Source organism: Siphateles boraxobius, unplaced genomic scaffold, assembly GCF_051911475.1.
Source record: "Siphateles boraxobius isolate OS27281-9 unplaced genomic scaffold, OSU_SipBor_1 53, whole genome shotgun sequence".
NCBI lineage: Eukaryota > Metazoa > Chordata > Actinopteri > Cypriniformes > Leuciscidae > Siphateles > Siphateles boraxobius.
In genome coordinates this window covers 7,484,993-7,509,641 of record NW_027509175.1, presented here as the reverse complement: position 1 = coordinate 7,509,641, position 24,649 = coordinate 7,484,993, and the positions used below count along the sequence as shown (strand labels likewise).

The 24,649-nt window shown below is 37.0% G+C and overlaps 3 protein-coding genes and 1 long non-coding RNA gene across 6 annotated transcripts; 3 read left to right on the top strand and 1 right to left on the bottom strand.

Annotated features, from left to right (window-relative positions):
* Positions 1-576: 576 nt before the first annotated feature.
* Positions 577-2,511, top strand: percc1 (proline and glutamate rich with coiled coil 1). Its single transcript, XM_077204934.1, has 2 exons — positions 577-756; positions 1,680-2,511. Exon 2 carries the CDS (start codon positions 1,681-1,683, stop codon positions 2,431-2,433), a length of 753 nt encoding a protein of 250 aa, XP_077061049.1. The 5' UTR covers positions 577-756; position 1,680; the 3' UTR covers positions 2,434-2,511.
* A 1,901-nt stretch (positions 2,512-4,412) lies between these two features.
* Positions 4,413-13,742, top strand: pdia2 (protein disulfide isomerase family A, member 2). The gene is made up of 11 exons (XM_077205249.1): positions 4,413-4,723; positions 5,522-5,728; positions 5,823-5,956; positions 6,139-6,276; positions 8,399-8,512; positions 8,726-8,851; positions 9,041-9,238; positions 9,318-9,438; positions 9,970-10,151; positions 13,271-13,399; positions 13,512-13,742. The coding sequence occupies exons 1-11, from the start codon at positions 4,462-4,464 to the stop codon at positions 13,575-13,577; spliced, it is 1,677 nt and encodes a 558-aa protein (XP_077061364.1). The 5' UTR covers positions 4,413-4,461; the 3' UTR covers positions 13,578-13,742.
* On the bottom strand, positions 9,970-18,252 carry LOC143714187 (uncharacterized). Of its 2 annotated transcripts, XR_013195415.1 has the most exons (3): positions 15,196-15,279; positions 15,010-15,100; positions 9,970-10,005 (listed from the first exon to the last, which is right to left on the bottom strand). It is a non-coding gene; the product is annotated as an uncharacterized LOC143714187 (long non-coding RNA). The 2 variants fall into 2 exon arrangements; XR_013195414.1 differs by lacking the exons at positions 15,010-15,100; positions 15,196-15,279 and adding an exon at positions 16,921-18,252.
* Positions 15,121-23,985, top strand: LOC143714186 (lipopolysaccharide-induced tumor necrosis factor-alpha factor homolog). 2 transcript variants are annotated; one of them, XM_077205250.1, is made up of 6 exons: positions 15,233-15,309; positions 15,453-15,506; positions 19,254-19,390; positions 19,470-19,577; positions 19,955-20,144; positions 20,248-23,985. In XM_077205250.1, the coding sequence occupies exons 3-6, from the start codon at positions 19,255-19,257 to the stop codon at positions 20,354-20,356; spliced, it is 543 nt and encodes a 180-aa protein (XP_077061365.1). In that variant the 5' UTR covers positions 15,233-15,309; positions 15,453-15,506; position 19,254; the 3' UTR covers positions 20,357-23,985. The 2 variants fall into 2 exon arrangements, with proteins under 2 accessions (XP_077061366.1, XP_077061365.1); XM_077205251.1 differs by lacking the exon at positions 15,453-15,506 and having other exon boundaries at positions 15,121-15,309.
* The last annotated feature ends 664 nt before the right edge of the window (positions 23,986-24,649 follow it).

The window sequence follows — 24,649 nt, the reverse complement described above, 5'->3', positions numbered from 1 at the left end:
AAAAGATAGCCTATAGGCTTTATGGCATTGGCATTAAAAAAAAAAAGATTTGAAACAAAAACGCTGGTGAAAACACAATTGTCTCATTATTAACTTTGTCATAATGCTTGTTACAAGCCCCGGTCTTTTTTTAAATTTTAAACATTTAACTAACAGCCTTTTTATCTAACAACTTTTTTTTGTAATTCAGTCTTTGTTTTCTTTCTCTGGTATTTGCAGGGGGAAAATTGCCAATAATTACTGCTGCGTGTTGTGCTTTTGATAAATAAACTTTGATTGTACACATTATTTAGCCTAGAAGGACAAATGCACCTCGCACAGATCAAAGTAGCTTAATGCGGGTCATTTGGCTTGCTTGTCTTTTTAATGGGGTTTTATAAAGGGGCTCATTGAAAAGTCAAAACGGCGTAAGATGCGATTTCACGCCTTTTTAGGTTCAGCCATAAGTGTCCAGCAGCTCGCGATAACAGCTGTGTGTTCGTGCGTCTGTGTGTGTGCGCTGAGGTGAACGGACACTTGAGTGTCCCCCGGCAAACAGCGGCCGCAGCGCGCGCCAGTGTCCGCTCGTCTCTCCGGTTGCTGGGCGCCAAGACAAACTCGCGCTGTGTTTGAGCAGAACACTATTACACGCGCGCGCGTAAATATTTGCTCAGAAAACAGACTCCCCACGAGCGATGGGTATAAATGAGCAAACCGATAATTATCCACGAAACGGACGACAAGACTTCACGAGCGACATCCATCCAGCATTACACGGTAGAGAGACTCACTGCACAAACATTTTCTAAAATAACGGAAAAAAATTCTATCTTTCTTTCTTTCTTTCTTTCTTACTTTCTTTAATATACAATATATATATATACAAAATTATATAGTAAATAGATATTCTTACAGTTTATTAATTGCAAAACTGTTGACCAAATATATTTATGTACATGTACAAATTGTACAAATTACATTAGCTATAAATGCAACAACAACAAAAAGCTTTCCCCAATCTGGTATTTATAATTTAAAAAAAAGAAAAAGAAACAAAAAAAGGAATATATATATATATATATATATATATATATATATATATATATATATATATATATATATATATATATAGCCTAACTGTAGCTATATATTGTTGCACATTTATATCGGCATCTTACACAATTTATTAATCAGCCTAAATTTCTGCTGCAGATAAACAATAATAATGGCTTTCTTTCTTTCTTTCTTTCTTTCTTTCTTTCTTTCTTTCTTTCTTTCTTTCTTTCTTTCTTTCTTTCTTTCTGCTTATTTATGTTATCTTTTCCTGTATATAATGTAATATATAGAATTAATAGAATAAAAAAAAAACTGTGAAATATGTCACAGTTTAGATTAGTATTCGCACAGTTTATTAATTGCAACGCTGTTGGCCAAAACTATGTTTATTGGAAATATAATATATTACATTTTAATTAGCCTACATCATAAATGTAGACTAAATGTAAAAAACACACACACACACACACACACACACACACACACACACACACACACACACACACACACACACACACACACACACACACACACACACACATATACTCTTGTTCTGAAAAAACAGTTAATAACTTAAAGTTAATAACTTTTAGTTAACTAAAAAAATTACAGTAGCCTATATGTATATCAAATTTTCTTCATAGGATGGCAGCAAGTGTTATCAGGACACTGAATAATTTGGGTTTTGCAAAACCCTTCCCTCCCTGCTTCTTTCCCGCTGAGGATGAGGATGAGACTGAAGAGGAATATGAAGAGGAGCTGAGAGAGGACAGTCTGGAGGAGGAAGAGGATGGAGTCGCCAGTGAGTCTCAAGAGGAAGAGTCGTGGAGTTGTGATCCCTCCCCCAATAACGCTGAGATGACCAACCGGCTTCTGCGATTCGCTGAGCTCATCAGCAACGATGTCCAGCGATACTTTGGCCGAAGCCAAGACCCTGATGCCTGTGATATTTATGCAGAGAGACCGTGTGCAAAAGTCGGGGGCCGCCAGCGATACTATGCTGACTTCATCAAAGTAGCATCATCAGGGCAGGCCGAGGAACCGGAGTCCCTCGGGCCCCTTGCAGAGCTCTTTCACGATGCTCAAAGGAAAGGCCGGGGTTTGCCCATGAGCCAACGGTGTCTGCCGGTCAGCTTCTGGACAGAGCCTTTCGCACACCAACTCGATGTGTTAAGTGATACCAACCCGCAAGAGAACTCGCTCAGTGTGATGGACACATCAGAGAGCTCGGTCAGCATCAGCATGTTCAGTAACACGAGTGTTTGCACCATGACCAGCTCCAGTGTCTCAGGGACTCTCAGCAGCTCCAGCACCCTAGACTTCAGTGATTTACTCGCTCACTGGGCCATGGACAGAGAGAATCCCAGTGAGTTTAACTGTGACTACACGCTATCATAACCAATCATTTTTTCAGTCATATCATTGCAAAATATCATTCATATTTCAATGCTTAATGCTTAAAGCTTTTCTTTCTGTATGATTAAAAGCAAATCAAGATACTTTTTTTCTTTTCTTTTTTAATACCAAATAGTAATTTGCTATTTGGAATATCAAGTGTACTTTGTTATGATCCATTCTCAAATGTTTTCATTTGTTAAGTAAACATATTTATTTTATTTTTATTTAAATGCATTAAATTTGTGATTTCAGTTTTAAAATTCTACTCCCTACATTTTCTGGATCATTCTTTGCTCTAGTTTGTTTTCATGTATAAAAATAATTATTTTGCTAAATAAAATGCAGCTACATATGTTATTAAAACATCCTGTTTGTGATCAATAATGCAGCTAACTTCTATTTAATGGGGATAAATAAGAAGGAATGTTGTATAGTCAGGTCACAATCACAAAAGTTTAAGTTCATTAAAAAGTCCTGCCTTCGTTTAAAGAACATTTAAGTAGCTTTTATAAACGTGCCTTAGAGAAAAACTGGTGTGCATCTTAATGGTGAAATCTTTATTTTGAGCAATATAGTGACTTATAACAAAGGCAATAAAGAAGCATTTAATTTGATTTATACAACAAGGAAAATTCATTTACTTTACATAAATCAATCAATTGCTCGAAACGGAGTGGGAAGAAGTCAGACTTATTTAGACCCACCCCGGTCTGTTACAATTAAAAAGAAAAACACAGGTGGCTGCTTCCTTAATTGTTAACGTTATCATATCTTGAATCAAAACAATGGCACTGACATATTTTAAGATATGTCAGTGCAAGTTGCTATAAACCAGCTGAAATATGCATTTTAAGCCTTGTCATATATATATGTTAAACCGGGGTCATATGTACTAATTTTTATCTAATTTTAAAAAAAATGTATAAAAACTACAGTATAGACATCAAAATGACAAAAAACACAACAAATTAAAATGAAAGTGAAAAAGTGAAAAAATAAAATCGAATTCAAAATATTAGCAAAAACTATAGTAGGCCATATCAGTGATACTAAAACAACACTCCCTGCAGTCGATTAGTGTAGAAAATATAACTGACCACAGAATACTGCAAACAACCAATCAGAATAAAGTATTCCAGACAGCTGCGTGCGTACAAATGACACTCACATTCATAATTATTCGAACAATAGAATAATGCAGTGACAAAGCGTTATAGTAAACTGGTTTCAACACATTTCCTGGTGATAATGATCTGAATCTGATCAATATACTACATGCACAAAACAAAATAAACTAAAAGTCTGTCTATTTTCGTCCACGTAAACACAGGCCCTTATGCTGAATAAATTACTGTTAATGCATGCGAGTACCAAATCCCAATTCTATCTGTGTTTACAATGTAGGAGTGAACATTAGTGGATGTCCGCTCTATAATATTCATCATTAGTAATAGTACATGTGTGCATGTGTATCTGTCTTCAACACTGTGCTCTGAGTGCTTACGTGTACTGAACATGGGCAACTCACTTGTGAACGTGGCACGTGGACAGAAAGGTCAGATATGGACACGTGGTTTGGTCACACATTGATTGGAATCGTTGAATCCATGAATGCATATTATTTATACTTGTTTTGTCGATGAATAAATAATTTAACATGAGACAATATTTATTAATTTGATTTTGGACTGTATGTGTATATGGACTATAAAAAGTCATCAATGTAAACAAAAGCCGTTTTCATCTACTAGCTCATCTATTCAATAATTGGTTAAGATGAAGCAAGCAAAAAAAGATAGCTATGTTAAGTGAAATGAATTTCTATACGTTATTATATTTGCCTGTAATCTAATGCTAATTTCCAACGGCACTCGTGAAGTGGCCAGTAAGATCAGTAGATTTGCACCACGCAGGCTTTTCAATGATTCGTCAGCGTCAGTGTTCTCTTATCAGCGGCACAAGACCAGACGGCAGCATTTTACAGCTCATTTCAGCACTTTTACTACAGGTCCGCTGAACTGACTGACCATGAGACTTCTACACATTCTGGGTTTCACCCTCTTGCTCTGCGGCCTGTGTGTGAGGGCAGAGGATGGAAAGACTGAGGACAACGTTGAAGAAAAAGAAAACAACGGTGAAGAAAAAGTTCAGAAAGACACTGAAAATGATGCAGAGCCAGAGAAACAAGAAAAAACAGATGAAATTACAGAAGAGAAAGACGTTTTGGTCCTTCATAGTGTCAATTTCGACAGAGCTCTCAGTGAGAACAAGTTCCTGCTAGTGGAATTTTGTAAGTATGACTTTCCCTATGAATCTGACTGATTAATGTACTGATCTTATCAATGCAAGAAAACATGTGGCCATGCATGAAGGGATTTTAACTGCAATTTGTGTTCAAAATGAGCAGGAAAAAAGTGTCCCTTTCACTTAAAAAGATTTAGTTGGATGCATTTCAAGTATCCTATCCATGAGCACCACAAGAAAAGTTCAAGGATTGCTAACGTTTGTTTGACACATCATCCATCAGGAGCGCACCTGTTATTTCTCCCACCCTTGAAAGGCTGACCTTTTATGCGAATTTTACAACACTGTATTATAGTGTATTGTGCTACTTTCATTGCAGTAAAATATCGAAGTAGGCGAAAAACTATGTACTTGTCAATTGTTACATTTATGCAAATGCAATTTGTAACGTAACTACTAGCACATAACTAACATGCAAAGCTAAAATGGTCTAGTTGTCGCACTTTATACTCTTGTAATATTTCTTTAACAATTTCAGCATATAGGCCTAAAGTATTCACCGCCGTTCAAAAATTTGGGTCCGGTAAGACTTTGTAATGTTTTTGAAAGAATTTTCTTATGCTCACTAAGGCTGCATTTATTTGATCAAAAACACAGTAAGAACAGTAATTCTTTGATGAATAAATCGCTCAAAAGAACGGCATTTATTTGAAATAGAAAACAAAAACTTTTTTACATCTGAAAATTACATGACTCAAAACCCTACAGCATTATAGACCCGGTGTGCTTTATATGAAGGTAGATGTTGGTATCAACCTTGCACTTTCTTTCAAAACATAAAAAGATGCTCCATGGTGTGGTCACTGCCGCAGTCTGGAGCCCATTTATGCCGAAGTGGCTGGACTGCTGAAAAATGGGTCATCTGATGTACGGCTGGCTAAAGTGGATGCAGCTGAAGAGAAAGAACTTGCCAACGAGTTTGGTGTGGGGAGTTTTCCCACACTTAAATTCTTCAAAGATGGCAACAGGCAAAATGTCACAGATTTTTCTGGTAATGTATTTGTTCGTTTAGTGTGTTTGCATGCATGATTTTATTTTCATACAGTGTGCAGAAGCTTATAGGCATTATTATATGATTTGAAAAGGAAAGCGAACTGTAAAAGGGATCACGATGTGGCTGGAGAGGCACACAGGCCCCAGTGCTATTGTTCTCAATGATTTGAAGAGTGCAGAGGCTCTGCTGGATGCAAATGAGGTGGTTGTGGTTGGATTCTTCCAGGTAAATTATCTTTTGTTTGCATAAAGTAACTGACTTTTACGATCCGACAATTCCTTATAACAAGAGTGCAGAATACTGTATAAAAAACAGATCATGACACTCTCTCTTCACAACAAACGATTTATCAGATTTATTAGAATTGTTTTAAATGTAATTGAATTTACTCTCTCTGTCTATCCAAGGATTTGGAAGAAGATAAGGCAAAGACATTCTATGATGTAACTTTAATAGCAGTGGACTTTATCTTTGGCATCACAAGCAACCCAGAGCTCTTTAAGAAGTATAATGTAAAGAGTGACTCAATGGTGCTCTTCAAGAAGGTAATCCCATGCTCCTATAGCACTACATTTTGTGATTGGTAAATTAACTACTATTGGTGTGTATTTTAATTCATCCCAGTGATTCAAAACTTTTAAATTTGTTGTCTAAAAAAGATTCATTCAATGATTTATTCTCCAGGTAACATTACAATTGAATCTTTTTGTGTGTTATGAGTGAGTCATTGAATAATTCATCTAACCGATTTGCTAAAAACACAAGTCAACAGAAACAATTGAATCTTTTTGTGTGTATTATGTGTGTCATTGAATAATACATCTAACCGATTCGCTAAAAACACAAGTCAACAGAAACAATTGAATCTTTTTGTGTGTGTTATGTGTGTCATTGAATAATACATCTAACCGATTCGCTAAAAACACAAGTTAACGGAAACAATTGAATCTTTTTGTGTGTTATGAGTGAGTCATTGAATAATACATCTAACCGATTTGCTAAAAACACAAGTCAACGGAAACAATTGAATCTTTTTGTGTGTGTTCTGTGTGTCATTGAATAATACATCTAACCGATTTGCTAAAAACACAAGTTAACGGAAACAATTGAATCTTTTTGTGTGTTATGAGTGAGTCATTGAATAATACATCTAACCGATTTGCTAAAAACACAAGTCAACGGAAACAATTGAATCTTTTTGTGTGTGTTATGTGTGTCATTGAATAATACATCTAACCGATTTGCTAAAAACACAAGTCAACAGAAACAATTGAATCTCTTTGTGTATTATGTGTGTAATTGAATAATACATCTAACCGATTCGCTAAAAACACAAGTCAACGGAAATAATTGAATCTTTTTGTGTGTTATGAGTGAGTCATTGAATAATACATCTAACCGATTTGCTAAAAACACAAGTCAACGGAAACAATTGAATCTTTTTGTGTGTGTTCTGTGTGTCATTGAATAATACATCTAACCGATTTGCTAAAAACACAAGTTAACGGAAACAATTGAATCTTTTTGTGTGTTATGAGTGAGTCATTAAATAATACATCTAACCGATTTGCTAAAAACACAAGTCAACGGAAACAATTGAATCTTTTTGTGTGTGTTATGTGTGTCATTGAATAATACATCTAACCGATTCGCTAAAAACACAAGTTAACGGAAACAATTGAATCTTTTTGTGTGTTATGAGTGAGTCATTGAATAATACATCTAACCGATTTGCTAAAAACACAAGTCAACGGAAACAATTGAATCTTTTTGTGTGTGTTCTGTGTGTCATTGAATAATACATCTAACCGATTTGCTAAAAACACAAGTTAACGGAAACAATTGAATCTTTTTGTGTGTTATGAGTGAGTCATTGAATAATACATCTAACCGATTTGCTAAAAACACAAGTCAACGGAAACAATTGAATCTTTTTGTGTGTGTTATGTGTGTCATTGAATAATACATCTAACCGATTCGCTAAAAACACAAGTCAACGGAAATAATTGAATCTTTTTGTGTGTTAAGTGTGAGTCATTTAATAATTAATCAAACCAATTTGCTAAAAATACGAGTCGACGGAAGCAAGCCTCAATATCCTTTTTATCAAAATTTGCTTGATTCCAAATCTAATAAACAGAGCAATTCCAATAGGGTCCTCCTTGCACCAATAGTGCTCGAGCCCTAATAAGAGACTCACAAAAGAATGTTTAATACCATATGCCTTTTTAATTATGTATGGTCATCTGTCATTTTTACACAGTCCCCTTTCTATGACCAAGATTGATCTACATGACAAACTGATGACAAGACCTTCATTCAGTGTTGCTCCGAGTCTCGTTCAGGCATAATACATCAGGGGGCGTGTTCATTCAGTTAGTCCAACCAATGAAATGCATCTTTTCTGCCCACACTCAAAAGCTATTGGTTCATGTTATAGTCAGTCGCTGAAGACAGTAAAAGCCACACACTTGAGATTTCAGTACATTAAATATCTAAAAGTACATAAAAGTGTACGATTTGTTCACTTAAAAGATTAATTTAAAAACACAGATTTGTGTAATAAAAAGAAAAAAAGAATGCAATTAATTAAATGAATTCAGTTTGGCGGTTCAACTGTTGGTTCAACTATCTCCCAGCATGTCCTTCTTTTTGTGTATGTTTCAGTTTGATGAAAAGCGGGCAGACATGCCACTCTCTGAGGAAGAGCTAGACAAAGGGGATCTGATTTCATTCATCCATTCTAACAGTATGAAACTTGTCATTCCATTTAATGAAGAGGTAACACGTTAAAATTAATTTGAAAAACTGACCAATGGACAAAAAGTTGCAAAAAACAATTTTAATATATCTATCTAAAAATATATAAACTACTGTATTTGTGCATAAATCAAAAATTATTTATGAAATTATTTATGATATTATCACTATTTTTGTTACCAAACCAACTTTTTTAAAACTTTTTTTCTTTGTATTTATATTATCTTTCTGCAGAATGCTGATCAAATTTTTAGCTCTAAGGTCCGTAAACATATGCTCCTATTCATTAATACAACTGTGGAATCCCAGAATGCACTGCTGGAAGATTTTAGAGATGTTGCCAGTGAGTTTAAGGAAAAAGTAAGGTTTTTAACTAAATAACTAAATTGTAACTAAATAAGGAAAAAACACGAATATAATGTGAAATATAACATCACATGATTTCTTTACAGAATCAAGAGTCATATTTGTTTATTTTCAGAGAGCCATTTCAAATGTTGTCATGCTCACAGTCTGTGTGTGTGTGTGTGTGTGTGTGTATGTGCGTAGGTGCTTTTCATCACGTTAGATGTTACATCTGACAAAACGGATCATGTGCTGAAGTATTTCAGTATCTCTAAAAATGATGCTCCTATTATTCGCCTGATCAACACTGAGAAAGTGGTGACATACGCAATGGAAGGATCAACCATCGACAAAGACACGCTGAGAACATTTTGCCAGGGTGTTCTGGATGGTACTGTGAAGGTGTGTAATGCAGCATTATTGTAATATTGAATAAGTTTCTAAATCTGCCTACTAAAAAACAATCTGCATTTTATTCTAGCCCTTTTTGAAGACTCAAGAAATTCCTGAGAACTGGGACAAGAATCCGGTTAAAGTTCTTGTAGGGAAGAACTTTAACGAAGTGGCTTTTGATGAGACAAAGAACGTCTTTGTGGAATTTTGTAAGTTTTTTTTATTTTTTATTTTTATGCTTTATTTCCAACAAATAGCATGCACAAGGATTACTTTTATATTATATCTGAATGGAATTTCACAAGTTAGTTCTTCTTAGGCTCAAATACAAGTATTTAATAGTATATAGCATTAAACTCAGCATGAAATCAAATTTGACCATTTCCATTAGAAATTATTTATCCTTGCACATCATTATTTATTTATTTTAAATCACATGCCATCGTCATTTTTAAACAAAATAACTTCCCCTCCTTCTTGCAACGACTTCTCTTCCTTGATGACGTGTTTACTGCCGTGAGGGTGGGACAACCTGTCACTCACATGAGAACGACCAATAGCAAATCACAACAGTCCAACGATCCAATCAATTCGCCATAGACAATATCAAGTGCCACCCTACATTTCTTTTCTTGATTGAGAAGTCGTTTTACTCAGATATGGATTACATCACAACAGGGAAGAAAAGACTATCGCAATTTCCGTTTCAGCCGACTTTATCATTTGTGTCATTCTCACAGATGCTCCATGGTGTGGTCACTGTCAGCAGCTGGTTCCTGTGTGGGATGCGTTGGGAGAGAAGTACAAAGACCATGAGGACATAATCATTGCAAAAATGGATGCCACAGAAAACGATGTGGAAGATGTCATTATACAGGGATTTCCCACCATTAAATACTTTCCTGCTGGGACTGAAAAGAAGGTTCGCAACAACACACTCACTCTAAAGCATGTTACCTATCAGTGTTTTTGGTAGTGGGACACTTGGCACTCTTTTTATTGTCTTTACCACATATTTTAGTAATCATCCTAAATTAGTTATCATTCACAAACACTCAAAATTCATCCTGTGAAAACCGTTTTGAAATTGGACTGCATCACCATTGAAACGGTGGTGATATTTTAAAACCTTTTAGTGTATTCAATTTTTGTGATATCAAATTCAAATTTGGAACACAACCTGGTTAGACATGTGGCTTTGATTTTTCTAGCAATTTTGGGTATGCCTATGTTTATACAACAACGATGAACGATGTACTAAAAACTGGAAAGTTTTGACAAAGTTGTCGAAATGATCCATGTTCACACGGATCCTTGAAAACGACTAAAATCGCTGTACTATGCATGCCAGTATGGAGTTATTATTGTGCCATAATTAAACAAACAAATCCAGCATTTTGCAAACAAACACGATCTGCTTTGCAAAGGAAAACTTGACTCGCAAACAAACAGAAAGCAATGTGCAAGTGAAAAGGTCAATTTGAGCGAAAATGCAGTGGAGTAACACATATACAGGGGCGGAGTGGCAATCGGGAGAGTCGTGACTTTTCCCGGTGGGCCGGTAGTGTTTCGAGGCCGCGAGGACTGGTCTGATAATAGTTATACATAGCAAGTTCTTATCAACATCATCTGGCGGCCTGATGTGCGGCCGCTGGCCTTAGATCTTCTGCCAAGTGCGTCAGAGGTTACGGGTTCTAATCCGCATTCGTATAGGTTTTTTTTCTCTCATCATAACTGAATATGTTCATCAGTGGTTACAGTCTATATCAAGCAGGGACACGTTTTGTGTGCATTTTATTTTGTGATTTCACCGGAATGAATAGAGTCTCCACAACGGCGATAGTTTGAAGAGCGCGTCCGATTGAAGACTGCGCGAGGCACAACAATATCCATGCAACAGATAGCAGCAGCAACAAGCGCTCAGCTTGAGTTTAAAAACAACACATTTTAGCACTAGATCTCTTATTTAATAGCGAACTAAATGAATGCTCTGCTAGTCAACTGATGTTTTATTTATTAGGTAGGCTACATCCGTGCCTTAATGTTTAAAAAACTGATGGGACACGACTTCACTGGATCTAAACAAATCAATCTAACCATAGATGTGAAATCTATCAATCTAACCAGTCCCCATACCCCGTCCCCACCCCCATCCCCACTCCGCCCCTGCACATATGCATTGTGTTTTGCACATATAAATAAATGAGCCTAGATAATATTTCACAAATAAATACAAACCATCCTACAAATTGCATGTAACCTTTGAACAAATACCAAATCGAGTGCATACAAATGCATATCTGTCTGTTATTGTGAGACACTTGGCTTTTAATGAGATCTTTCAGCTCGATTTTCTCACAAATGCGTCCAGGTAGATTTTCTCACAAATGCAGTTGAGCAACTTCGTCTTCTAAAACAGTAGATGGCGCTAAACTAGGGGATTAATTTAGCGCTAGTCTCCCAGGAGAAGCACTGATTAGAAACGCGTGCTTGCCTTTGCATACAGATGAGGAAAATGAGCGGTGAACAGGTGAGTTTTCTTACTGCATATATAATTTACTTTTTTGAGGTTTTCTTTGCTAAATGTTATTACATATCTAGATCCACATTAGAAATCCACATTAGCACTTAGTAGCACTTCGCTCTCTCTCTTTGCAAAATGTTATTACATATCTAGACAGAAATCCACATTAGCACTTAGTAGCACTCTCTCTTGGATAGAGGAATCTATAAGCTGAAAGCTCTGCCATCATATGTTGCTTTTTTCAATTTTTTTATTTACAAATGTTAACAAAATGGGACCCTCCTTTCAATTAAATGAATTATTCTCATTAATTTATGGAGAACGGAAGAAATAGACTCGTTCAGTGTAGACAATCACTAATTTAGTCATTTCGTACGCGTCCGATAGGAAAAATGTAAAAAGCAACATATGATGGCAGAGCTTTCAGCTTATAGATTCCCCTATCCCAGAAAGAGTGCTATTAAGTGCTAATGTGGATTTCGGTCTACATATGTAATAACCTTTTTGAGTTTTTCTTTTGCAAAATGTTTAATTATAGATAAAGATAGAAACTAACCTGTTCACCTCTCATTTTCCTCAGCTGTAGGAGTCAGTGCTTCTCCCGGGAGACTAGCGCTAAATGAATCCCCTAGTTTAGCGCCATCTACTGTTTTAGAAGAAGTTGCTCAACTGCATTTGTGAGAAAATCTGCCTGAACACATTTGTGAGAAAATCTACCTGGACGCAATTGTGAGAAAAATCGAGCTGAGAGATCTCATAAAAAGCCAAGTGTCTCACAATAACAGACAGATATGCATTTTTATGCACTAGATTTGGTATATGTTCAAAGGTTACATGCAATTTGTATTTAATTGTGAAACATTATCTAGGCTCATTTATTTATATTTGCAAAACACAATGCATATGTGTTACTCCACTGCATTTTCGCTCAAATTGACCTTTTCACTTGCACATTGCTTTCTGTTAGTTTGCGAGTCGAGTTTTCCTTTGCAAAGCAGATCGTGCTTGTTTGCAAAATGCTGGATTTGATTGTTTAATTATGGCGCAAATTAACTCCATATGCCAGGCCAGTAGTTGGCGATGACTCTTCGCAAAGAAACATTTACAAAGAGACGATAACAGTATAATTTTAAAATACTTGCACTCTGAAACCGGTTTTCAAAACGCGTTTGTTGTATAAATGAATGGCTAAAACGCAAAAAAAGTTTTCCATTTTTAGTTAAAAACTGTGCTGTGTAAATGCCCGTTTGAGTCCAAATATTTTTGTAAAATATATATTATGTATAAAATATATATTTTTTAGTTCTGTACATTTGTTTGACAGTAAATTTAAATTTATACGTTTCAATTTATGCCGCCCAAAAAAAAGGGTAATATTTAACGGGTATATATTGCAAACGGACATAAAATGATAGTAGGCCTATGTTGTTTTTTTCTTATGTTATTATGTGTAACTAAGAGTGAGAATGGCAGTACTGAAAACTGAAAAATGCATTTAAAATACTTTTTTAAATCAGATTGTTGACTATGATGGAAATAGAGATTTGGAAACATTCTCAAAGTTCCTGGATAATGGAGGAGTGTTACCAGAAGAAGAGAGCAAAGATAAGGATGAGGACAATGATGATGATGATGATGAAGATGAGGTCAGTCAAAGGCCAACAGTTGGATTGATTATTTAGCCTGATATTAGGTGCAAAAAACAAAAAACTTTTTGATTTGAGTAATATAGTTGGTGTGTTTCTTTCTGCTTTTCAGGTATCGGATGAATCGATAGAAGAGTCACCAAAATCTACCAATGAAACAAGTAAAGATGAGCTGTAAAAACAAGGCATACATCAAATCCTTTGTACTGAACCAGATCAGTGTGAGATTTATGGAACAGGAGCCAAATGTGTTTTATCAGATTAATGTCATTTTCTCTGCACTGGACCATTTCAACAAACTACATACCTGACTAAATTTAATAAAAATAACTTAACATGTAAAGGTTCTATTCATGGTCCTGATGGTCTATAAGTTATTTCTGTGGTGTGGGATCAGTTAGACACTACTATTGTCAGTATTGTAAGGACAGATGTTAGAACTAGGTTGTGAGGGGTAAATGTAGAAGGTGGAGAACAGTTGCAGCAACGAGAGCTCAAACAGGGAATACACTTAATGTCTCTTTAATTAGTCCAGAAAGTAATTCCAAACTGAAAAAAGCCGAAAGAGAGTTTAGAAACAAAGTGTAAATTAGTATTTCCCAAAATCAAAAACATCCCAAACCTTCAAAAGGAAAAAATAAGGACAACAAAAAGCAAAATTCATCAAACAGAGAAAATAAATCTCTGATTTATATATAAAATCACAGGAGGGATTTACCAAAAGACTGGAGAATTTGGTTTTAATATATCAAACACTAAGGAACAGAGCAACCAAAATACACTCACAGGAAAGGAAACAAGTGGCTTCAGAAAATTATATTGGGGAATCTCACAGAATTGTCAAAACCATGACTGATTATTGAAGCCTCTTTAAAAGAGAGAGAGAGAGAGAGAGAGAGAGAGAGAGAGAGAGAGAGAGAGAGAGAGAGAGAGACTATTATTAAGGAAATTAAGTTTTTAAAATGACAATTAATAACATTTTATGTTGAAGAAATCATTACTGTAATGGCAAAAATGGTTTTATCACTATACCATGGTGGTATGTTTTACTATATAAAGTATGCAGAATTAAATGTTACACATCATTGTATTACAGTATTTTTATGTTTTAATGTAATACGATACACATTACTGAACTGCTAAGAGAATCTAGTCACCATTGAGAATAATGGGAAATGCAATTAACGTTACATCTTTTTAATCTTTTGATTTTGTGGTGTAACATGAACACGGTGAGTTTCACCCTGATTTTTTAGTGTATTTGTTGATGACATGGCCTTTTTTCACAGTAAATAATGAATTCATTAATTAATATCCCTTGGCCACAATTATGATACAACATCCATGTTTGTGTAAATATTAATTTCACAAGCAACACAGCTAGAGCAAGGTATATTCATGCTTTCAAGGGAGCACCATGACGCATACAATGCATCCGTGTTGTAGGAGAGCAGACATTGTTGCGTGAATGTGCTTTGGAGGTTAATATAGCTATTGTAAATAAAGTGGTAAATTATGTTTAAAAGCTCTCTTAATAAAGCTCCCGCATCGCTTCATAAAATGAGTTTAAACCACTGGAGTCACATTGATAATTTCAATGATGTCTTTACCTTTCTGGGGCTTGAAAGTTCTAGTTGTATAGGCTGTCAATGGAGGGACAGAAAGCTCTCAGATTTCATTTAAAAGATCTTCATTTGTGTTCTGGAGATGAGAAGTCTTACGGGTTTGGAACGTCATGAGGGTGAGTCATTAATGACAGAATTTTCATTTTTGGGTTAACTAACGCTTTAACTCACCCTAAGGCACATTCCTCTTCATTGCAACGGAATGCACAGATAACCAGTAAACAGGTAGAGTGAGTCAGGCAGTGATGTCAGAAGGAAGGTTTTCTACAAAGTATCAACACGCAGGTAAGAATAATTTAGCTATATACATCTGTTTAAAGTTAATTCACTCTTAATGTATGATACAAGTTAAGCATTTTGAAGTAAGGTATAACACAAAGTATGATTAAAATGGCATGAGGTGACCGGTGTTATTTTTTCTGGGCCAGGGTAACTCGTATGAAACATAATTCATGTATGAAGGAACATTTCTAAAAAGACAGGTAAACATTCCCAATTTCCCTATAAGTTTACATACATTATGTGATCAAATGTGTAAATGTTTGGTAGAAAGACACGCTTCAATACCAACATGATAAATAAGGTCTGAATGTCATGTGCCTTAGTTTGTTTTTTCAGCCAAGTTCACAACTGAGATTGCAACATCAGGCTTAGAAAAAAAAAATACATGTGGAATTACACTTTATTTCGATAGTCACTTTTGACATTCAACTATATAAGTAACTTTTCAACTACATGTCAACTAACTCTCATTAGAGTATTAGTAGGCTGTAGTAGACAGTTAGTAGACTGTTAGGTTATGGTTAGGTGTTAGGGTTCAGGTTAGGAGAACAAGTGGACTTGTAGTTGCTGAGTTACTTAAAGAATATCTTTTGGGGGACCAACAAAATAAAGTGTTGGCAGATATTAAGCAGACAGTCTACTAATACTCTAATGATAGTTAGTTGACATGTAACTGCAAAGTTACTTATAGTTAGTAGGATGTCAAAAGTGGACTATTGAAATAAAGCGTTACCCCCATTTGATTTTGTCATCTTGTTCAGCTGTGTTCCCCTCATTATCCTGTGTATAAGTTTCATTCCTTGGTTGTCTGGTATTGTCTGGATTATTAAAGACTGCTTTGAACTTTCACCTTCCCCGTCGTGCATTTAATATATCACTACCAAGTTGTGTCACCAAGTTGTGACAGAATACCTGACAGATAAAGTGAGTTATATTGCGGGAAACTTTTTAGCTTTTGTATATGTTCTCTTTTTTTTTTTACTTTTGAAATATCCCCCCGTCGTTTTGGACATTCCATCTGTTCGCCAGCTTTGTCTCAACAATTTTTTTTTTTAGACATCGCCTACCATTCTCACTACTCAGACGACTGCCTTTGTGTAGTACTCTAAGCGGGACTTAACATCGACACGAAGTCAAAGTTCTCTGGGGACCTCGAAGGAGCTTCGCTATGTAGAGAGGGTCCTGGCATCATGTGAATCCTCTTTCTAAGTCATCCCTGCTGATGACGACACCAGCCCCACTCCCAACCCAGAGCCCAGCCAGAAACCACCCAGCTGCGCGGAGCAGCAGCCTGTGCCCACCGCAGACAGAGGGCCAGACTGTGCTTCAATGGGAGAGACTGCCCAATCAAGAGTGACTAAGAGGAACATCGCCCCGGAACCTGAGCCGGCAGCGCCATCTGTCACTGCGGCAGTTTTTGTGGAGTTGAAGTGGATGAATAGGAGCCCTCCCACCCCTGAGAATAAGTTTCTATTGACTTTAATTGACAGTTGTTTTGTATTTGGAGAGGAGGATTGCCTACCCCCCTTTGATCCCACCTGAATCTTCATCTTCATCTTCAAACCTGCTAGCCCCTACCAGCCTCCCTCTCCCACCTGGTTTCCAATCGCTTGCCCACAACTCATTGTTTTCCCTCTTCATTCCCTCTGTCCCTTCTCGGCCTATTTTCCAGCCCTCAACCAGTCCGGCTACCTTTTCTTCGCTGTGTCCCATCAGCCCCTCTGTTCCTCCTCAGCCTAATCTCAGTGGCGCGGATCCACCCCGTGCCTTCAGTGAAGCCAGCACCTCCTGGGCATGGGGATCCCATGGCTCCGTCTCCAGCCTCTGATCCTGTCACTCAACCTTGGCCCATCGCCCTGACTCCTCTGCCTTCACTCCTTCCTCCCTCGGCTCCAGCAGGGATCATCGAGCGTTCGGCTCCACCGGGCTCCCTCGAAACATCGGCTCGGCCTAGGTCGGATGTCGCCAGCACATCACCACGGACTTGCGGATCGTCCACTCCGCTCTGCCCCTCCACCCCAACGGATCTGTTTGGCTCTGCCTTCCCTCAGACTCCACCTCTGCCCTCGGTCGCTCCAGTTCCACCTTAGTCTCGCATAGCCAGACCTTCAGACTGACGGTAGATTGGTCTGGACTCTATCGCAGTTTTTCTTGGTCAAGGACCACCCAAGAGGACGTTTGACTGACATGTAACGCAACCAATCACAGTTTGTTTTGTTCCGCGTCATGTTTAGGGCTGTGACAACACAATGTCTATGTCCCTACAATAACAGACCGGCATGTATCTTTTAAATTATTTATTCAAGGATGTCGCGAAAGTCAAGTTTACTGCAACAATGCAGCTGCAAACTTCACATACATTTGTAAATCCAGAGTTAAGTTGAACCTGGTAAACGCTCATTGTCACAGTTATAAACACAATGGCTTTTCTTCTTCCATGAGGGGTTTTGGTGTCACGGCATTTGTTTCCAGGTGGATCGATAAAGAACGCGACATATACCTGTCCCGGACATCCTGTAGAATTCAACCAATCAAATCATGACATCAAAACTCCTGAAGTGTTTCCAGAAAAGTGTGCCAAATGCATCAGACGTTCAGGCAACGGTCCGTGGGCATGACGTCTAAGGCTGAGACTAGTTCCACCTCAGCGCTCCAGTGCCCTGCTTCCACCTTGGCGGGTAGTCGCTGTGGCTCTGTCTCCAGCATCAGTTGAGACCCTTACCACCTTGGCTCTTCCCTACATCAAATACGCCGTGGGACACCATCCTGGCTGTGGCCTGGATTGCCATCTGCCTTTTCCTGCTCGTGGCCACCCACTGGATCACTCCTCCACCTGCACCACCCTGGACTTATTTGTTTGTCCCTCTCCCTGATCACATCATGAAAGCCTCCTCTTTCATTCGTACCATCGATGCGAGGTCGTGCCTTTCCGGGAGGGGGCGTTCTGTGACGTTCATAATGCGTCATGTTAATGTATTTACAAGTGTACTGACGTCAGGACAACTCATATTGATATAGTAGAGCTGATTCAACCAGGTTATTCTCAACATGCTTGGCTTTGTTCTACTTTGAACTGAACTTGCTTCGGTGTAGAAGCATTAATCTATTGCAATTAAAATAGGTTACCACTTTCCTCAGCTCTGAGCACTGCTGGTAAGAAAGACAGTGCATTTTATTTTTCTACTGATAGATTATTTTGATTAGACTTTTTTGTTATGACTAAATCAGAACATATCTGATGGTATTTACTAGATTTGAGTATTTCTAAAAGAAGGAAGGTAATGTACACCGATTTTATTCTATCATATTTTCATTTAAAAACTCGATGACTTATGGCCATTTCAGACAGGACGCAAAAAGCGCTGCGGTGGCCTCAGCGTAGCCCATTCAGATACAAAACGATTTGCGCCTCGCTGGCCAGAGCAAAATAGTAGTTTTCAAAACTTTTAGCGGGAGTTCAATACGTCTAGTTATTTGATTGTTGTTCCTCCCTTCCGTCAAAATATATATCTGTCCCATGCTAAGAAGCGAGCGATAGCACTAGCCCTGCTAGTAAGAAGAAAAAAGAGAGCAGCAAGGAAGAAGAGGTCCGGGAAAAGAACAGTTTGGGGAATAGTATTGTATAGGTCCAGAAATTCTGACACAGTACCAGTTCATCCATTTTGCTTTCTGCGTCTGTTTGGATGCCCCGTTTCTACTGGTCGCGGGGGTAATCGTCACCGAGCGTAGCGGCGAAAGTTGAAATATTTTTAACTTTGACCGCAGCTTGCGCGCGAGCTCGCCAATGGTGCGCTCCGCTGTGCGTGCGCTTTGGTCGACGTCCTCGCGCGGCGCAAGCCATTGAAATAAATGGGTTTCATAGCGCAGCGCAGCGCAATCCGCGTCCTGTCTGAAGGGCGCTTCAGGCTTATAGGCCTACCATCTCATTACCATCTCATTAAATTCAGTATGGATATTCCTGGACGTGCTGGCTGCACATCCCCACCCCCCGATTACGATGACATCCATCTTTATGAGGAGATCCCAGCTACACTGACACCCTTATATGACACTGCTATAGCGCCACCTGCCTACAGGGAGACAAGTAAGAGATGCAGTTGCTGAGAAATTGTCTTTATATAATAAATAAAAGTACAGAAAAATCATTTTCTTTATCTTTACAGAAAATTTTCAAGAGATTCCTAAGATTCTTCAAACCCCTTATAGGAGGGCAGACATTTTTCCTGTCCTCAATGTGCCACCTCAAATAGCAATAGTGAGACAAGAACAAAGTAAGTGCAGTAAATCAAGCATTTTTCTCTTAAATTTAGACCATTATTATATATGTATTGTATATGCACAATGTGAACAGTATCCACATTTTTCTGTGAATGTATGAAATACCTGGATGACATTTTCCAAAAATTTGCAGTATATAATATAGTCTAAGTTACAGTATCCTAAAGCAATACACGAAATGAACGGGAATGAATCATGATTTTTAACATATTTTCTTTTCTCTTATATTAATTAAAAATATATTATTATAAATAAATTTCAGTAAAACTTTCAGTAAATGACGTGTTAATAATAATGTGTTAATAAAAAGTTAATAATGTGGAACTTTTACTGTGTGTTTACTGTTACACACGTTTTTTCACCATTGAAGTGTTCATGCAGCAGGAGGCGAGGGCTGTAGGTCCTCAGGTGACAATGGTGCAGCCACAGAGGGTTGTTGTTTTGGGTGACACACCAACAGTGACTGTGTGCCAGTACTGCCATAAGAGCATCATCACTGAAGTGGAATATAAACCTGGTTCTGCTGCATGGGCCACGTGCCTCTTATTAACTCTACTTGGGTAAGTGAATTATCGTAAAAATTGTGTGGTAACTGTGGAATACTATTTTATTTTATACACCTAACATTTATTATTGTGCATCTGTCTTTATTATGTTTTACAGGCTCATTTGTGGATTTTGCCTCATCCCATTCTTTGTCAGGGGGTTTCAAGATGCCCATCATGCCTGTCCTTACTGCCACAGGCACTTAGGAATATACACCCGCAAATGACTTTCCAAACTCTCACCCACACATTTAACATTGTGATCCATAATCAAAATCCCCCCAAAAAACATTGTAGAACAGATACCACACTAATTTAAGTGCCACAATGCATTAAACAATTATAATGCTAAATATATTTGCTTAGTTAACAATTTACTTGTACATGAGAATCTTGCCCTGGCCAGTGTTACACTCACTTATATGGAAGTAAAATAATGCCAAATTTCTTTGAAACAAAAAAGCCTGTTGAATTGCACAAAAGGCATTGCATTAACCCTGCTTGCATTTTAATGTTTTGTATTTTTAAGGCTGTTCTGAAATTCAACATGGTTGAATATTTTTTCAATTTTTCAATTTCAAATGTTTATTTCAAACCTGCATTCAAGTTTTCTCACAAATCAACATAACAGGCTACATAACAGACAAATTATACAAGTGCATGGTTTGAAAAGGAGGTGGATGAAGCAAATGCTTATATGATTCCAAACCCCCTCACATTCAACACAAAATGCCATACAAAAACAATATACAAACAAAATAATTCAAGAGCAAAAGTATTCCTGTACAGTACATACAGAATAATAATTGTTACTATACAATTGGAATAAGACAAACAAAACAAAACAACGCAGACACACCACACACCCTTACAAAAGACACTGGCCCAAAGACTCTCTGCCTCTACACCCTCTCACCACTAGCTTCATGCTGAAGGCATCATTCTCTGTCCTCTACATATTTCCTTATAACATTGTTTTTAAACAAATATTTAAAATGAATTATATTAGGACAGGTTTTTAATTCATCCACCAAATCATTCCAGAGCTTCACTCCTCGCACTGAAATACACATAGATTTTAGAGTGGTTCTAAACTTGGGCAAATGTTTATTTTTATTGCCTCTTAATGTGTAACTATGATGAGCATCTCTATCACAAAATAAATTTTGAACATTGGGAGGCAAAGAATTTTGAGATGCCCTAAACATAATTTGAACAGTTTTAAGATTCACCACGTCCTGCAATTTAAGCTCTTCCAGCTCTACAAACAATGGATTGGAATGATGTCTATAATGAACACCAGAGACAATCCTAATGGCCTTTTTCTGCAGAGTGATCAAGGGCTGTAAGTGAGTTTTGTAACAGTTCCCCCAAATTTCAACACAATAATATAAATAAGGCATAATAAATGAATGGTACAGTAGAAGTCGAGCTTTAGTGTTCAGTAAATGACATGATCTTTTCATCATTCCAACACATTTAGCCACTTTTGTCCTCAGGTAGCTGATATGGGGTTTCCAAGAGATCTTCTCATCTATTATAATGCCCAAAAATGTATTTTGTTGTACCTTTTCTATTAGTGTATCGTCAATAACAATTTTAACAGGTATATTACATTTACGATTACTAAACAGCATAATTTTTGTCTTTTTCAAATTCAAAGACAGCTTATTAATATTAAACCAGGTTTTTAACTTTACCAATTCCACAGTTACCGAGGCCAAAAGTTGCTCCAAATTGTCATCAGCACAAATAATATTGGTATCATCAGCAAAAAGGATAAATTTCATTTTCGTTGTTATTTTACATAATTCATTAATATACATTAGGAATAGTGTAGGTCCCAGTATTGACCCCTGCGGCACTCCACACGTTATATCCAGAAACCCTGATTTATATTGATCAATCTCAACAATCTGTCTCCTCTCGCCTAGATAGCTCTCTAACCATTTTTTTGCTATTCCCCTTATGCCATAGTCCTCCATCTTTTTTACTAAAATCTGGTGATCAATGGTATCAAATGCCTTTTGGAGATCTATAAAGATCCCCAAAACAAATTTATTTCTTTCAATACCATCTGTAATTTCTTCCAATAAGTCAATTAATGCATGTGAAGTACTTCTATTTTCCCTAAACCCATATTGACAATCGGATAGTAATTGGTGTTTATCAATGAAGCTTCGAAGTCTTTTGTCAAATAATTTTTCTAAAATTTTGGAAAACTGTGGCAGGAGGGAAACAGGCCGATAGTTATTAAAGTAATGTTTATCCCCCAACTTTAAAATTGGTATGACTTTAGCAGTTTTCATTTGCGATGGAAAAATGACCAAATTGAAAGGATAAGTTACAGATATATGTGAATGGATTTATAATTTCTTCTGCAACATTACGAACAATTCTCATATCGATATTATATATGTCTTGGGATATTTTATTCTTGCAGTCCCTGATTACTTTCATAACCTCCCTCTCATCGGTTGGAGTGAGGAACATGGTATTAGAATTTATATCAATTAGTCCCTTAATATGTTCATTAGTGAATGGAATTTTATGCGCCAGATCAGGTCCAACATTGACAAAAAAATAATTAAATCTATCCGCGATCATTGTTTTGTCTCGTATGATTGTGTCATTTTCCACAAAATACTCCGGATAACATGAGCTGATGGAACCACGGCCAATAACGGTGTTCAACACTTTCCAAATTGCTTTAATATCATATTTCTTATTGATCAATAAATTAGTATAATATTCTCTCCTACTTGCTCTCAATATGCTAGTTAATTTATTTTTATATGTTTTATACTTCTGTTCAGTTTCACTAGTTCTATACCTAAAAAATTGCCTATATAGAAAATTTTTCTTTTTACACGAGTTCGCAAGCCCTTTTGTTATCCAGGGTGTTTTTATATGTTTTCTTATTGTGCATTTTTTGATGGGACAGTGTTTATTATAAAGTGTAATAAAAATATCAAGAAAAGTATTGAATGCTGCATTTACATCGGACAATTGATAAATGGATTCCCAGTTTTGGCTTGCCAACTCGTTTTTCAGTGCTGTAATTAATTGGTCAGTTATGACTCTACGGTAATATTCACTTTGTACAGTTTTAGATAATGTACAGTTAAGATCATATACCATGAACACTGGTAAGTGATCACTAACATCATTCACTAACAAAAAGCTTATTTAAGCTGTGAAACACATTTTCATATTACAAATGAAATAATCCATATACACCTTTCATATTTCACTTCCAAAATATCCAAACCGTTTAAAAATACAACCTATAATATTCAACAGGCAATTTTCGGTCCATTTTATTTCGCTTTGCAAATTCGCTTCCACAAATTCAGTGGTTCAAATTCGACAGTAAATTCAACATTGACATCCAGTAACTCAGCGGTTCTCAAAGTGTGAATGGTTCTCTATTCTCACTGGTGGGGAATAGAGACGTGACAGGTGGGGCGCGCCAAACGGGACGAAATTTTCCTTTATATGCCTTTACCTTTATTCGTTGATGGCGAGTCCGCATCAGCAACTTCATTTTTGCATGCGACACAGAAAACACCAGTTTATTAATAAACAATTAAATGTCTCCTTGGTATTTTTTACACATTCATAACCATTACTTTTGCCGGTTCTTTGTGGCAAGCTTTATGCGTGCGCTCGTGCGCTTGAGTGCGGCAATATAAAACTCATTATCCTGTATAGCCTATTTTGACTGTCACAGCTGCACTTTTATTTTCTTTATTTATGAACTTGCTGTTATTTGATGTAGATAGTCAGTTTGTATTTAGACAACTTGTTACTATACTGATTCTACTTGTTACTTCAATAAATTGGAACATTTTAAGCTTGTTGCGTATTTCATTAGCATTGTGTTGGGGCGATGGGGGCAGGTGGGGTTTGAAAATTCTCCCTTGTCCAAAGTGGTGAATGACCGAAAAAATTTGCCAACCACTGCAGTAACTGCAGGAAAAGCAGTAGATTACAATGTAGCATAATCTCCATCTGCTGTTAGTTAATCTCACCAGCCGGGGGTGCAAGCGCGTGTTGTTGACGAAGACCGAGCAACAGTTAGAGCAAGCCATTCATTCATAAAAACTCATTTACAGCAATTGAGTATGCATTAAGTTTTTGTGATGATTATCTGGGTCAGTATATATGCAGAAAAGATGATAAAGGCACACAAGCTGTGTTTGTTTCATTCATTATCTTCATTGTTACTTTCCCTGTTGCCTTACATGTTGCAGCTTTCTCTACCATGAACGGGATTATAATCGGTTTCCCTCAATTTCTCATCATACTCAAGGATTCCCCTTCCGTCGGGACAAAACGCTTAATGGACTAATACTAAAAGACCAAACACACACCTTATTGGGGAAGTATGCCTACATGTACTGCATTAGATTAAACTGGGAAGGGTCATAGCACTTGCATATTGTTGTCCTATATTAATAGTTTAACTGTAATTCGCTTTGGATAAAAGCGTCTGCTAAATTATAGATATCCATAAT